Below are 14,112 nucleotides of genomic sequence, written 5' to 3'. Positions count from 1 at the left end.
TATATATTCTGTTGCAGAGGAGTTTAGCACGTGTGTTATTTGATGACATAGAGGAGGAATCCCTTCATGGTGAGGGCAAAATGAAAATACCTCCTGAGTTAGAATTACTGGAGTTGGCTGATTTACCCAAAATGCAGCTGTGGAAGCAGGAACCTGAGTTTCCAGTGTTTCGAAATCTGGCCGACCTTAAAATCATGCGTTGTGGAATCATGGAAAAATTATTTTCCATTCCGGTGGCCGAACACCTCTCACGTCTGAGATTGCTATCATTATATGAATGTGAAAATATGGTTCGAGTTCTTGAAGGACGTGGAGAAGGAAAGAGTAAACAAGTAGTAAAGTTCCCAAAGTTGGAGACACTTGTGCTTAAACACCTGCCAAGACTCACCAGTTTCTGTGAAGAAGCTGTTAATTCTTTTGAATTCCCAGAGTTAAAGATGGTTAGAGTAGAGAAAGTTCCAAACATGAACACATTTGTGAAGCAACCTCTCAGAACTCCAAAATTGAAACAAGTTTATGTGACACATATTAAGAAATGCTGGCTACAAGACCTGAACGAGACAATAACACACTTGCGCGAAAATCATGGTACTTACATCATTAAAATATTCTAATGTCATCATTTTAGTTCTGGTTGATTTATCATAGTAATATAGTATAATTCATATCGCAGTGAATTATGATTCTTTTTCTGCATGGTTTTTTCTGATAGATAAACTTAAAAGGGAGGTTTGGAAAACTGGCATTGCCAGACTAACTGAAACCGACAGCCTCAAACGTTATGCAGACGAAGCTGAAAAAAGCTCGTCACAGGTACGCCGCTGAACTTTTATCTCTTAAAAAAGCATTTTCTGAGCTATAAAAATGCTCTGTGCGATTAAATATGGTTTACATATTTCATCTTAAATGGAACGTGTTATTCAACTTTAAAGGAAAATTAATTGAGTCAAAAGCTACTTTTAAAAACGCTTCTAGCTTAAAAATAGTGATATATGACTTGTGAGATTATATATCATAATAGACGTGAAAAAATTTAAATTTCTTTAAATTAAATCAAGGTGTTAGATTTGAAATATATCTTTTGTTTGCTTGATCGGCTTTTACTGTCTTACTCATTACTGGGAAATGAAAAGGGCAAGTTCGAGATTAAGGAAGCAGCAGCAGAGATGGAATTGCATGAAGGCATGCACAGGAAATCATATGAAGAAAACAAAAAAAGAGATCGAAGAAGAACGATGAATATGTGTGTGGCGGTAATTGCTGTGTGTGTGTGAGGGAATCAACATTCTTAATTAGAGAGTATGTATGTTTTACCGGTCTCCTTCTACTATGGCAATACGTGCTTGGTATGATGTTGAAAGAATAATGAAGGAATAGAAAGAGAGACATCGAAATGGGAATAGCTAGGAATATGAATAATATAATATTACCTGAAACCTTTTTATATGGTACGTTTGAAATAAAATTCATCCTCAATTTTTTTTAATTAAAAAATCGTCTTTTGATAGAATCAATAGAGGTTGGATTTAGTAATAAGATGACAAACCAATATTTAACTTTTAAAGAGATATTCACATTTAGTGCACGATGTTATTTCGAACATCGAACAGAATTGCTTTGTTAGTGAAATTACCCTACTTAGTAAAGAAAAATTGTATCAAACTTTAAATAAGGGAAACCTTGCAAAAATGTAATTACTATCATACTCAGTGACCTATAATTAAAGACTACTCTTTTTTTTAAAAAGTGCCCTCAATTAAATATCAAAGCGGTGTATATAGTTTTTTTAGAAAAATAAAAAATATGTTCTCACATAACATAATTAGCATTTGATTTTGAAAAAGCATGAAGGATTAGGACGTGATGGTACCACACCTACAAGATCCAGAATTTTCTGGCAAGAAAACAAGCTAAACCAATTTTTAACATAGATCGATCTATAGTACCATTCATTCCCTTTCTTTCATGGAACTAGAAATTAAAGTCTCCTGTTTTTATACATATTGGGTGACCTTATAGAAATTAGTTTATTATTGATAACAATTATGAAAATATTGCTGCCACAGAAACGAGGTAATTAGATGTAAAGGGAGAAATGCCCGATGTGCATTACCTAAACCAATCATGAAAATATGTTCTGCAATAAAAGCAAAATAATTAGGAAAAAAAACTTCTTTGGACCTAGAGGCAAAGAGAACTCAACAAATTAAAAAAGAAAACGTCTTATAATTAAATAAAGAAATGACATGATATGAAGCAGCTGTCAGTCAGCCAAGTAACTTTCCCAGTAAAAGGAAAGAATGAAATCCTGGCCGGCCGCGTATTGCTTAAAAATATTACAAATCATAACAATACGTTCTGCAATAGGACAAAGTAGTTTTTTCAAAAAAAGAAATCCAGAAACTATTTATTCTTATGGATCTCACCGAATGTTAAATTTTTCCATAGTTAGTTGTAAATTTTTGTAGTGTGAATGCTGAGGACTTCGATTTGATATTTAAGAATAAGTAGTTTTATATAATTATTTAATGTAAGCTGAATACAATTACTCACAACTTACACTTCCACTATTTACCCAAGAATAACACTTTAGTCTTCATACATATTCAGGATCCTTGAGGATAAAGAATAACATGAGTTTGGTTATCACGTATAATTTAATATTTTCTCATCATGTAAAAATAGAAAAAAAAATCATTAATCAATACTTTGATAAAATGAAAATAACAATCTATCTGGTAATTTTCAACTGATCATCATCATAAATTATCCTGTCGCTAAATTAAAAAAGAAAACAACCAAATCAGCACAAACAATTATATATAAATGGATCACCCTCTCCTCTCAATTTAACCGACCAAACCAGCACAAACCATTATATATATATGTATATATTTATATAGACATGGATCACCCTCTCCTCTCAATTTAACTGTGGGAGTAACCCGCTATGAGTTTGACCCTCGCGTCGCCATCCTTGATTTGAAACTGAGTGCTGAGACCGAGTTGAGCCATTAAGAGCCAAACAAAGGAAATGAGCTCGCCACCTTTACTCAATAACTGGACGTGTCCCGTAGGCCTGCAGTGGCACGCGGCATACGACAGCAATTCCACCCACACACTGGCTATGATTTCCCATTTCTTGTTATTTTCTAATTTGTTCAACTCTTTGGCCAAACGACATGCGTCAAACAATAGGGATTTGCTCCTATCCCCCTTCACATCAATGGGTTTTTGTTCTGTTGGCACTTTCATTAGAATGTCGCAAGCTTCCTTCAGCATATCCTCCCCACCATCCCCTTCTGCTGGAATGCTCCTCCTCTTGAAGAACCTTTTGGCCTCTTCACATGTGTCTTGGAACCTCTTTTGTCCCATTCCTGCTATGGCGGACATCATGTTGGGCTGCATAACCAGAAGGTATAGCATGTAATCTGAGACAAGCATGCTGATTTGTCTATTGCGTCGATCCTCCCCTTTATTATCAGCGTCTTTAGTGGAACAGAGAGTAGTAGCAATGTGCCACAATAGAAGGCTTTGATCAAAAGCAACTTCGTTGGGATCCACAAATGGCTTCAGGGTTTCTGAGTTGCTGGCCTTCTGGACAACCTGCTCTCCTCTAGCAGAACATATTCTTTGGATGGCCTCTATATTTTGATCACCAGTTGACTTCTCTTTGAGCTTTCGAACAAGTATTCCCAAAGCTCTTTCACGAACGGGTTTTTGGATTCATACCTCCATTGATCAAGGAGGTCTTTAATATTAGAACGTCTGTCCCGTTGATAGAATAAATCCTGTACATACACCCAGATTTTGAGGCATAGATTATCAGGATCCCTCTGAACTGACTCATTCACGCAGTAACTCAGCAGATTGTACCCGGTGATTGATCCAGACCACCTGCGCATTAAAAAGTTGCTGAACAATCTGTGACAGCCTTGGTAAGGGCCTTTCCGGATTTGTGGCCAAGTCAGATTCCCCAGCTTGAGGAACCACGACAAAACTATTCTATTGAGAGGCTTGAAGATTCTGATTCGGAATTTTTGGTAAGGAGAAGCTACGTAGGAATCTATTAGGGATTCATCGGAGAGGGTAGCAGTGTAATCAGTGAACAAACGCTTGAAAAGAGCCATGACATCCAGGAACAGAGCGCCAAACAGCAACGCATAAGTCACCCTAACATCCAACTTGTCGAAACCATGCCTGTCTGCCATAATGAAGAGTACGAGGGTGGCCGTAATGGACATTAAGGAAACGAATTTTCCCCAGAACCAGAACCAATATTGGCGAATCACCGAGGCCTTCGTGTAGAAAACTTCATACATGAAATTGAGCTCAACTTCTATGAGCATGAGAGCCTCTCCTGCCGATTTGTTTTCAAAATATCTCCGGCTGTCGTGCCGGTCTTTGATGCTGTATATCATGTCAACGACGAGACCTTGAAACTTGAGGAAGAAGGAGAAAGCTTTCTGCACCAACTCAAGTTCGTAAATATCCTTCTCCACGAGCCCCTTTCCATCGTTGGATGCCGCACTGTAATAATTATAAAGGATAACATTTGTTAGTCTGCTACTTATTTAGTGGAGCTTTAATAAGTGATGTTAACTCAGTAATACAAGTCAGTTTTACCCTTCATTTTTCTCTCCCTCTGTTTCTTGATTTCTTCTCCCATCTTTTCCCGTCTCACCAGTCTCCGGAATCATGATTATTTCGGCTGGAAGCTCGGCCGCCACCCTAGAAGAGTGCTCCTCCATGAGCTTCGCATAATTGGCCCCCGCATCCGGCTCTGGAAGCAAGGACTTCCTGAAATTATTGATGGCCGCGATGTACAGAGCGTGAGTTCTCTCAGCGTACTTGATTAATCCGGCAACAAACATCAATATCGTCGGCAACCATAATGGGTTCCGAGGGACCGTCAGAAGGAAGACATAAGCAGTTGTGACTGACTGGAGAACGAGGCCGAGAAGGTGCCTGAGCCAGAGCTCATTGTCCTCCAGAGAAACGCAGAGATGGTGTCAGGGCCACCCAGGTGTAGGAGAAGGAAAGGACCCCAAAATGCCATGAGGTAATCGTTTTGTGTGAGGGTGGCTTTTTGCTCTTGATTGTTGGAGATGAGTCCAATGCAGTAGCCAGCTGCCCAGTCGGCGAGAAGATAAGCCAACCAGACAAAGAATATGAAGAAGCCTCCTCTGATGCGTTTTCTGTAGGGAGCAGAAACGATGAGGAAGATCTGAAGGAAGAGACCGAAGAGGATAATTATGCGATGTTCCGCTGGTCCCATATCAGTTTCTGAGATTGTGAGATGGAAGAAAGCATGTTTGAGCCTCACAAAATACCAAGTTATAACCTTGGGCATGCCTAGTGTGTGTGTGTGTGATTTCTATATATTGTGGTTGGTGGAAATTTTGTTACAGATTTGGGAATCTCCATCCCCATATTTAGGAAGCCATCATTTAAAAACAGTACATGCGGCCCCATGCATGCCTGCTTTAATTTTTCTTTTCTTTAATTTTTTCCTTTTCTTTAATTTATTCTCTCTCTTTTTTTAATGTTTAAAAAAGTTTGGCATCTCGCCGGCAACAGCCACGCGATACACATATCATTTATTTTTAAATGTAATGCGATATCAAAATATACAACCTCCTTCTTCTATTAAAATCATTAAAAATCTTGAACAACATTAACTAACCTTAAAATTTAGTACTCCTTTCCTCTTATTTATAAGGTAGAGAGGAAAAATTTTTCTTAATGTATTTATAAGTCACCTTATTAAATTTTTAGTATAAATGTAATATTTTGTCATTTACTTATTATAGTGTACATGATTATTCTTTTTAGAAGTGTGAACAATAAATATAGGCAAATTGAAAAAGTTGTTGTATCTTAAAGAAGAGTTATACAGTTTAAAATTTTCTTAGTCCGTATAAAATAAATAGGACCAAAAGAGTAACTCTCTAATGTCACTTACTAATTTCACCCCATTTAATATTAGATTACACCTCATAAAAACAAAGTCTACATAGTACTCCCTCCAATCCTTTTTATAAAATCCCAAAATTTTAATTGATTTGCTCTATTTTATAAAATGCTACTTGGGGTTGTCTAAATGTTAAATACATTTTTATCATTTTTATTCCGAATTAATTTTCTATTTTCTTTGCTTATCTTTTTCGCATGCTGCATACTCTTTCTTCCTTTATCTCATTATAAATATTTCTTTCTTTTACTTGCTTTCTTTTAAAATCAGGACATACTTAAAACAAATTTTAATTCTTATATATTTATTATTTTTGGATAATCTTAACTGTTTTTTCAAAGCATATAATTTAGTTAAAAAATCTTATAAAAAGAATCAGTGGGAATAATACATGATGAATAAATTTGTATGAAAATTTTAATAATATGACTTATAAATATGATAAAAAAAATTATTTTCCATCTATTTTAGAAATGGCAATAGAGGAGTACGGTACGTACATTTCTATTTTTTTTTTTTTTTGAGCTCAGTGTGTAGCAGTAACTAATCTCTTCACGTTGTAGATTTTTTGAAGAGTTTTAGTGCTGATTACGAGATCCTCTGCATACACACATATATTCTCTTATATACATGTGTGTGTGTGTGAAAATACATACTAATTTTTTTGAGGGAAAGACTTAGTAGCTAACTTTATATACTTTTACACCCTTTTCAATCACATCAAAACAAGTGGCCAGATTTTAAAATAATAGTGATATTAATAAAAATTTTGTTATGAAATAAATAATTTATGAAAAACTCACATATCTCGATTGATAGGAAATAAGAAACTTGAGTATATATTTCTCTTTGATTTAAATATATATATATATATATATCCACACACCTCAGGTTTTAATTTTGTCAAATTTTAGGAACATAATGATTTTTTAACATTTATAGTTTTTATAATTGTTGACTAAATATTTGTGTTTGAGATGCAGTAAACATCAAGTTTTTTTTTTTTTTTTTCCATAACTTCGTATTCTTTTTGAATTTTTTTCTTTAGGTACATTTATCTTTTTCATTAATTTCGTAATCATCATATATAGTAGTACAGAGAGAAGCAGACCAATGTTTCTCACAGATGAATTTGGTATTATTTTATTCTTTTAACCCATAGTTGTAAAACATCAAGTTTATAAAATCTTTCGGCTGTACATTCATCTTTTACCTCAATTCTTTGCTTTTATTCAAAAAAGGAGAGAGAACCTCTCAAAGTTTATAAACTGTTTTGGTTATACTATCATGTGTCTCAACCTATTTAAACATACATGGCACAAAAGAGGAAGAAGATTTGATGTAAATATGCGACTGAACATATTTTTAATTAACCTTCTGAATTGTGAAAATCAAAAGACTTCATAAGCAACACCCAATACAACAAGATGAAAAGGCAAACACAAAATCAACCAGAAACAGAGGAGAGCATCATCTCTTGTATGATCTTGGTTGGGAAAATGATAATATTAAGTCCCAAACAATTATCTGCCACAAATATTCTTTTATTTCATATACAACTTGGAAGTGGAAATTTTTTTTGAAACTCAATGGCCTCGTCCTTGTTTAAGGCCACTCAAACTCAACTTTCTCTTGCTCACCTCTTTTGGTGACCCAATTAACCTTCTTCACGTATTGGAGCGAAGGAAACATTGCCTTGCGAGTTTCTTCGTTACTTATTGTGCTCATGTTGGTATACTTGAGGACCAAATATTTCACATTATCCCACTTCTCGCCCTTATTATATGATAAATCACTGAGCTTTCCTCCCTTAATGTATAGCGTCTCCAGATTCATCAGTTTGCTGGGCGTTAACCATCCTGGCATCTTCTTGTCAGGAATGCCTTCAAGATCCAGTTTTTGTAGCTTCGGAGCGGAAAAGACACAGACTGTAAAGAGGTTGCTCTGCCCCAAGATATTTTCAGACACTTGACTTTTGGCAAATCCTTCAAGTTGTCGAAATCAACTTTCTTGATGGTAGCCTCACTCCCTCTATGTATGCGTAATCGCTTCAGAGTCCTCAGATTTGGAAGATGCTCTAATCTAATGAGAGTCTTCTGAGAATTGCCTATTATGAATCCCTTGAGCACTTGGAGAGAAGTGAGGCTGTGGAGCCCCATTGGCAAGCTTTCCATCAAGTAACATTCTGATATATCCAAATGTGTGAGCTTTTTCAAGGATGCAACTGCATCGGTCAAGTTTTCTAGATTATGGCAAGCCTTGAGGTCTAGAATTTCGAGGCTGACCAGTTCTCTGATGGACTCAGGAAGTGAAGTTATTCTTGAAACCCCACGGAGGCTGAGATACTTGAGCAATTTCTGGGTCTTCAAACCTCTGATTAGGAACAATTCATCTTGAACTTCAATGTGATGGGTAGGAGAAACCTACCAACGACCAAGCTGAAGCACCACCAGTCTCTTCAGTTTAGCAAGCCATTGGTCTGGAAAATCAAGATCTCTCTCGTTCACATTAAAAATCGTCCTCAAAGTCTCTGGCGGTGTGGATTCTCTTTCAATTCCCAAATCAGAGTGACCAGCGATCAAACAAGCACGCCGGGATTGGGCAAGATCAAAATGTGGTATCTTTTCCTTTATGTCCAAAAGCCTCTCTTTCTTGGCCAGTGTGATCAACATGCAACAGAACCAAGGGGAAATTTGACATTTACTCACTCTCGGACGCTTTCCATGGGGTATGAGTAATTCTAAATCTAGAAGCTCTTCGAATACTCTTTCGCCATCTTCCTCATGGGGGACCAACCCTTCCCCAATCCACCAATAAATAAGAAATCTTTTTCTCAGGACAGCATTTCCAGGGAAAATTGCCAGAAACAAGCAAATTCTTGGGTGACGCTTAAGTTCATCCTGTCCAAAGAAAAATTCGTAGCTCGCCCGAAGACGTTTCACGAGCTGATCCTCTTCCGAGTTGTCTATAATATCCAGTTCCGTTTCAGATAAAGCTTGGAAATCATGCTGATTGGCCTCACCGGCATGTTGGCCCAGAATTTTGTTTACGTGAACAAGCTCCTCACGGATAGAACGGAAATGAGAGGGTTCAGTAGTTTTGCTGAGGTGATGATACAACTTCGAGAATTCGGGGCGCAGTTCCTGTTCTGACTTTGCGTCTGGTTGGAACTGATTCTTAAAATACTGGTCGATCGTCTTCTTGACATCTTTGGCTAATGAAATATCTTCAGAGGTTTCGTCGAAGGTCTTCTTGAGTTTACTCAGCAGTCGGGGCAGATCCGTCGTTGGATCTGTTTTTGATGCGCTCGACATGTTCAGAGCGTAAGAGATGGAAACGTTATCTGTGGGATAAGGGCATGAGCATCTGAGCATGAAGATAACCTGACTCCGATCCACCCCCCTCGCAGGAACGCTGACTTTATATTAAATTTTATTAAAACATTTCAGTGCTTGGACACTTCCCTACACTACCTGGCAATTTCTCGGTTGATATAATTTTATTAATGCCTTTTTAATCTTGTAATGCTATATGAAATATGAGTATTGAATTTAGACTTTTTCATCTAAAGAAATTTAAATTATTGTTTTCAATAATTTTGCTTTGTACAAGATAAATACACGATGATTTAAAAGAGTTTAATTTGCGTCATTTTTGAAAGTATAATTCCCAAACGCTCCAACTGGAATAGAAAAGATTAAAAAAAAAAAAAGATGAGAAGTGACAAGCACGATTTGAATTTATACCTAACTGGTGGGAGAGGAAATCATGTGTAATATTCTAATGCCACTGGAAAGCATATGGAAAACCTTTTTTTTCCCCCTCTTTTTGTTTCTTTTTCTAATTTGGTTGGATTGATAAGAATATCCAATATATTTGTATTATTTTTAATTCTTGTTTAAAATTTTATTTTTATATCATTCATTATCATATGTTAATCGACCTCAATTAAACGATCAAAAACAGCATTGGTTCTTTTTTTTGGGGTTCAAATTAGACATATTTCCATGTATATATCAACCGAAGTTTCATGTTTACAAATTTTTAAATAATGCAATATATGGACAAAATTTAGGTCAATTTGCTTATATACAATAGGTTAAATTTATAGGTGCACATTTTAGTTAGTAATAGTAAAAATAGAAGTGTCCATATTTTATTGGCGAATTTATAAGTGCATATACATAGTTTAGCTAATATAACCATGTCAAAATAACAAGCTTATTGATTAGAGAAATTAACCTGATCTTGAACTAGGCTTTATCTCCTAACAAAAACTATTTGATATGAAATGGGATGGATGGGGCCAACTTTAATTTGGGTAAGAGAATATTATCAACGTAATTCTTTCTTTTCCCTGTCGGTTTATTTCATAGCTCCACATAGGAGCTTCATCTTCCTCCCACAAGTACTGGAAACTACCCAGCTCTGTACTTGTGATTCCTGTCATCATGATGGCATCATCCGACGTCGCCAGATTTCTGATAAAACAATACTTACAATCTATCGACAAAGAGACTTCACACATATCAGATCCTACCTTGGACAAGTTTAAAGCCATCGGTGATCGGTTGAAGATAAAAATGTTAATGGAGCCTGATGACCTTATGAATTGATGGCTTTCCGATCTTAACGACACCCTCACACGGTGGCAGATTCTCAAGGAGCAGGACAAGTCTATCAAGAGGATTTTCTCCTGCCATGATCATATGGCTCGCATAAGAGAGCGCTCAGCCATCGATGCTAAACTCAGCTGGATTCTCGAACGATTACCTCCGGTGGATCCTTCAAACTCGACCAAATCATCAAGCCTGCACACGAATTTTCTGCTGTCTGATCAGTGTCCATCCCGCAAATTCGATCGAATTACTACTTTACCTGAGGTCCAAGAGCGTTCCGACGAACTCGGAAAACAAATGGTTGATTGGCTCTCGACGCCCGGTGGTGATGACTTCAAGGCCGTCGGGATTTGTGGGATGGGTGGTTCGGGCAAGACAGCGCTTGTTAAAAGCGTTTTGGCACAAAAAGCTGGCGCCGACAAATTCGAGGTCATCTTCCGGGCTGATTTATCGGATCTTATGACGTACGAAGAAGAAGAAGAGATCATAGATGTCAGGATTATCAAACACTTGCTGTATTGTTTGGGCTTAGATACCGATAGCATGGCGGGCAATTTCGACGGGAATAAGCATAGGCTCATGGAAGAACTGGAACGTCTGTTACTGACGATCTCAAGGAACTACATTTTGGTGTTGGATGACATGTGGCACTGTACCAAATGGTTCGCTCATAATTTGTTAGGCAAATTGAAGAAACATGGAGGTGGTGCTGTCATTGTAACCAGCCGAAGAAAATCCGTGGCCCAAAAATTCGGTTCAAACAATAGATTAATACATCTAAATCCTTTCGATTACAGGGAAAGCGCATTGCTTCCATATATTAGACTACAACTCCCAAGCCGTCCACCAGCCATCCCATTGTCGATCAATCTGATGGATTATTGATGGCCACTTAGATTTTATATATCTTCTTCCCTTTTCTTACTTAGTCTGAAATGACTTTGTTCTTAAGTTCAAAAAAGATAGCAATTCGTCGTATGCGTGAGTCTTCGACTCTTGTAACTCAATTATGTGTGCTTTAATGCATTTTTATTCAACCGTTAATTTTTCTTCATAGTTATATATCAATAATTTTGCTATCCTTTTTCAATTATAATCATTCAAAACCTTTGTTATTGTAACCGAAGCTGCTAAAAAGGAGATAGAATGCTCAGCATTGACCTAATAAGTACTTACCATATATGTATTGAGTTTAATAATTCCGGGGTGATTCGTGATCGATAAAATTAAACTCAATTAATTTAATCAAGAAACTTTTCAGTTTCATTATATTATTCTTCTAAATTATGAATAATGCAACTTGATTTGTTGATAAACATTAGCTAGGTGCGATATTATGATTCATGTTGCATGAATTGATCTAAAATGTCATGCAGTAAGCATATACGATGGGGATTTTCCGATGTGGCTGCGCTTCCTGCCTTGGAAATTAGAACAAAATAATACTCATTTAGTCCTTAATATAAGACATATTTAACTAATTTGACTGGGTTAAGAAAGTTAGGTAAGTTAATTATAATAAATATGACATGTTTTTCCTAAAACACCATAATCATCTTTCTTAATATCCTCCATCTTCTACTTGATTATGGTTGAGAAAGTATCCATAAAGATAATTTCAAAGAAAAAGGTAAATATAAAAAATAAGTCTTATATTTATAACAAGAATCAACTCAACAATTAAATTTTATATTAATAGTAAGAGAAGTATATGTTTTGAATGTTAAAGAGAGGCTTATGATAAGTACACGAAAAGCATCGGGATGTACCAAGAGAGTGATGATCACTCTTATGAGTTTTAATAATTTAGATTCCACATTGAAAAGAAACGAGTGACTTCTATCATATCTCATGATGATGAAATAATATAGTTTTAAATTTTAATTTGACGAGTGAATATTTTTCGCCCTCATCTTCAGTGACCCAATTGAGTCTGTGAATCAATCGTCTTCTTCCTTAAGCCTTTATTATCATGTTATGCACAAAACATATATAAAGGAAATTTTTTAAAAGAAACAAAAGGAAAAGACATAGCTACCCTCATGCATTGTACGGCATTTTGGGAGGAATCATGGAATGGTCACGCAAGGAAATGATGCCGAATAAAGGAACATGATCTGGCTCAAGAGTAAACATATAATATGATGTTAAAGAATAACGTGAAAAGCAATGACCTTATGATGCAGTAACACATAAGTTTTCTTTTGTTTTTTTTTGTTTTTTGGAATAAGTGAGAGGTTGCTGATTCAATCACACTTATAATTTCATGCTCTTAATGCATGACTCTCCAAGCTAGGAAGGAAAAAAGAATAAAGTGAAAAGTAAAACCAAAAAAACGGAAAATTATTAAAAAAGAAATGCCTGCAGGAGACAATATTTAGAGAGAAAACGGACCATAAAGTAAGGAAATGATGCTGGAAAAAGCAAAAAGGGGAAGCTGAAGAGTAATTTAAAGTAGTTGTTTAAGAATAAAGTGAAAGTAAAAGAAGAGGGCAAAATTGAAGCCAAGCAATAGTAAAGAATCGTTAGTTGCTTCGTGGGAAGCAATTTTGGTACTTTTCCTTTGAGACCTCTACACGCTAAGTAACCAACAATACTCTTACAATCTTACTAGAGGCTCATCATTCAGCCTTCAACTTGAAAGACACCAAATTCTTTTTTTGTACATTTTTTTAGTGAAGAAATTCTTTCTTCACTATACATATAAAGAGAGGGGCAAATTGGCTAAGAAAAGGAGAGAAGTTAAGAAAATAGGTATTTAATTAATTATAAAACTAAAACAATATATCTTTTTCATGCATAATATTCCTTTAAGGGTATTATTTTCTAATTACTATTGCATCAATACTATAAGAAATTTTAGCAAAGTAATATAGCAAAATTAAGAGTTTCACAGATATAATTTCAATAAAATTATAAGTCATTTATAACACATCCTCGCATATTAATAAATATATTAAATTGATAATTTTTAAAATTTGCCCTTATTAAAGTTCTCTCTTTCTCTATATTTACAAAACATTCTCATATCTCTCCTTCTTTCTTTCTTTTTAATGAGAATTAAATAAGATAAAATTAATAAAACATGCATTGATGGCCACTTAGATTTTATATATCTTCTTCCTTTTTCTGACTTAGTCTGAAATGACATTGTTCTTAAGTTCAAAAAAGATAGCAATTCGTCGTATGCCTGTGTCTTCGACTCTTGTAACTCAATTATGTGTGATTTAATGCATTTTTATGTAACTGTTATTTTTTTCATAGTTATATATGAATAATTTTGTTATCCTTTTTCAATTATACTCATTCAAAACCTTTGTTATTGCAACCGAAGCTGCTAAAAAGGAGATAGAATGTTCAGCATTGACGATAATAAGTACTTACCATATGTGTATTGAGTTTAATAATTCCCGGGGTGATTCGTGATTGATAAAATTAAACTCAATTAATTTAATCAAGAAACTTTTCAGTTTCATTATATTATTCTTCTAAATTATGAATAATGCAACTTGATTTGTT

The 14,112-nt window shown here is 35.4% G+C and overlaps 2 protein-coding genes across 2 annotated transcripts; one reads left to right on the top strand and one right to left on the bottom strand.

Annotated features, from left to right (window-relative positions):
- The first annotated feature begins 151 nt into the window (after positions 1-151).
- Positions 152-1,440, top strand: LOC114742265 (uncharacterized). Its single transcript, XM_028930538.1, has 3 exons — positions 152-588; positions 713-813; positions 1,134-1,440. The coding sequence occupies exons 1-3, from the start codon at positions 195-197 to the stop codon at positions 1,272-1,274; spliced, it is 636 nt and encodes a 211-aa protein (XP_028786371.1). The 5' UTR covers positions 152-194; the 3' UTR covers positions 1,275-1,440.
- A 6,139-nt stretch (positions 1,441-7,579) lies between these two features.
- On the bottom strand, positions 7,580-9,288 carry LOC114742257 (disease resistance RPP13-like protein 4). Its single transcript, XM_028930530.1, has 3 exons — positions 8,402-9,288; positions 7,941-8,311; positions 7,580-7,857 (listed from the first exon to the last, which is right to left on the bottom strand). Exons 1-3 carry the CDS (start codon positions 9,286-9,288, stop codon positions 7,580-7,582), a joined length of 1,536 nt encoding a protein of 511 aa, XP_028786363.1.
- Between the last annotated feature and the right edge of the window lie 4,824 nt (positions 9,289-14,112).

Source organism: Neltuma alba, unplaced genomic scaffold (assembly GCF_004799145.2).
Source record: "Neltuma alba isolate B1F8T4 unplaced genomic scaffold, ASM479914v2 tig00003697_pilon, whole genome shotgun sequence".
NCBI lineage: Eukaryota > Viridiplantae > Streptophyta > Magnoliopsida > Fabales > Fabaceae > Neltuma > Neltuma alba.
This window is presented reverse-complemented; position numbering and strand designations above follow the sequence as displayed.

Bases quoted from the DNA above. Each gene is read 5' to 3' on its own strand.
- LOC114742257 (XM_028930530.1), bottom strand. From the start codon at position 9,288: ATGTCGAGCGCATCAAAAACAGATCCAACGACGGATCTGCCCCGACTG. The intron at 8,312-8,401 runs GTAGGTTTCTCC...CAAGTATCTCAG, and splicing joins GTGCTTCAGCTTGGTCGTTG to CCTCCGTGGGGTTTCAAGAA. The intron at 7,858-7,940 runs GTCTGAAAATAT...TGGATCTTGAAG, and splicing joins GGATTTGCCAAAAGTCAAGT to GCATTCCTGACAAGAAGATG.
- LOC114742265 (XM_028930538.1), top strand. From the start codon at position 195: ATGCGTTGTGGAATCATGGAAAAATTATTTTCCATTCCGGTGGCCGAA. The intron at 589-712 runs GTACTTACATCA...TTTTTCTGATAG, and splicing joins ACACTTGCGCGAAAATCATG to ATAAACTTAAAAGGGAGGTT. The intron at 814-1,133 runs GTACGCCGCTGA...GGAAATGAAAAG, and splicing joins CTGAAAAAAGCTCGTCACAG to GGCAAGTTCGAGATTAAGGA.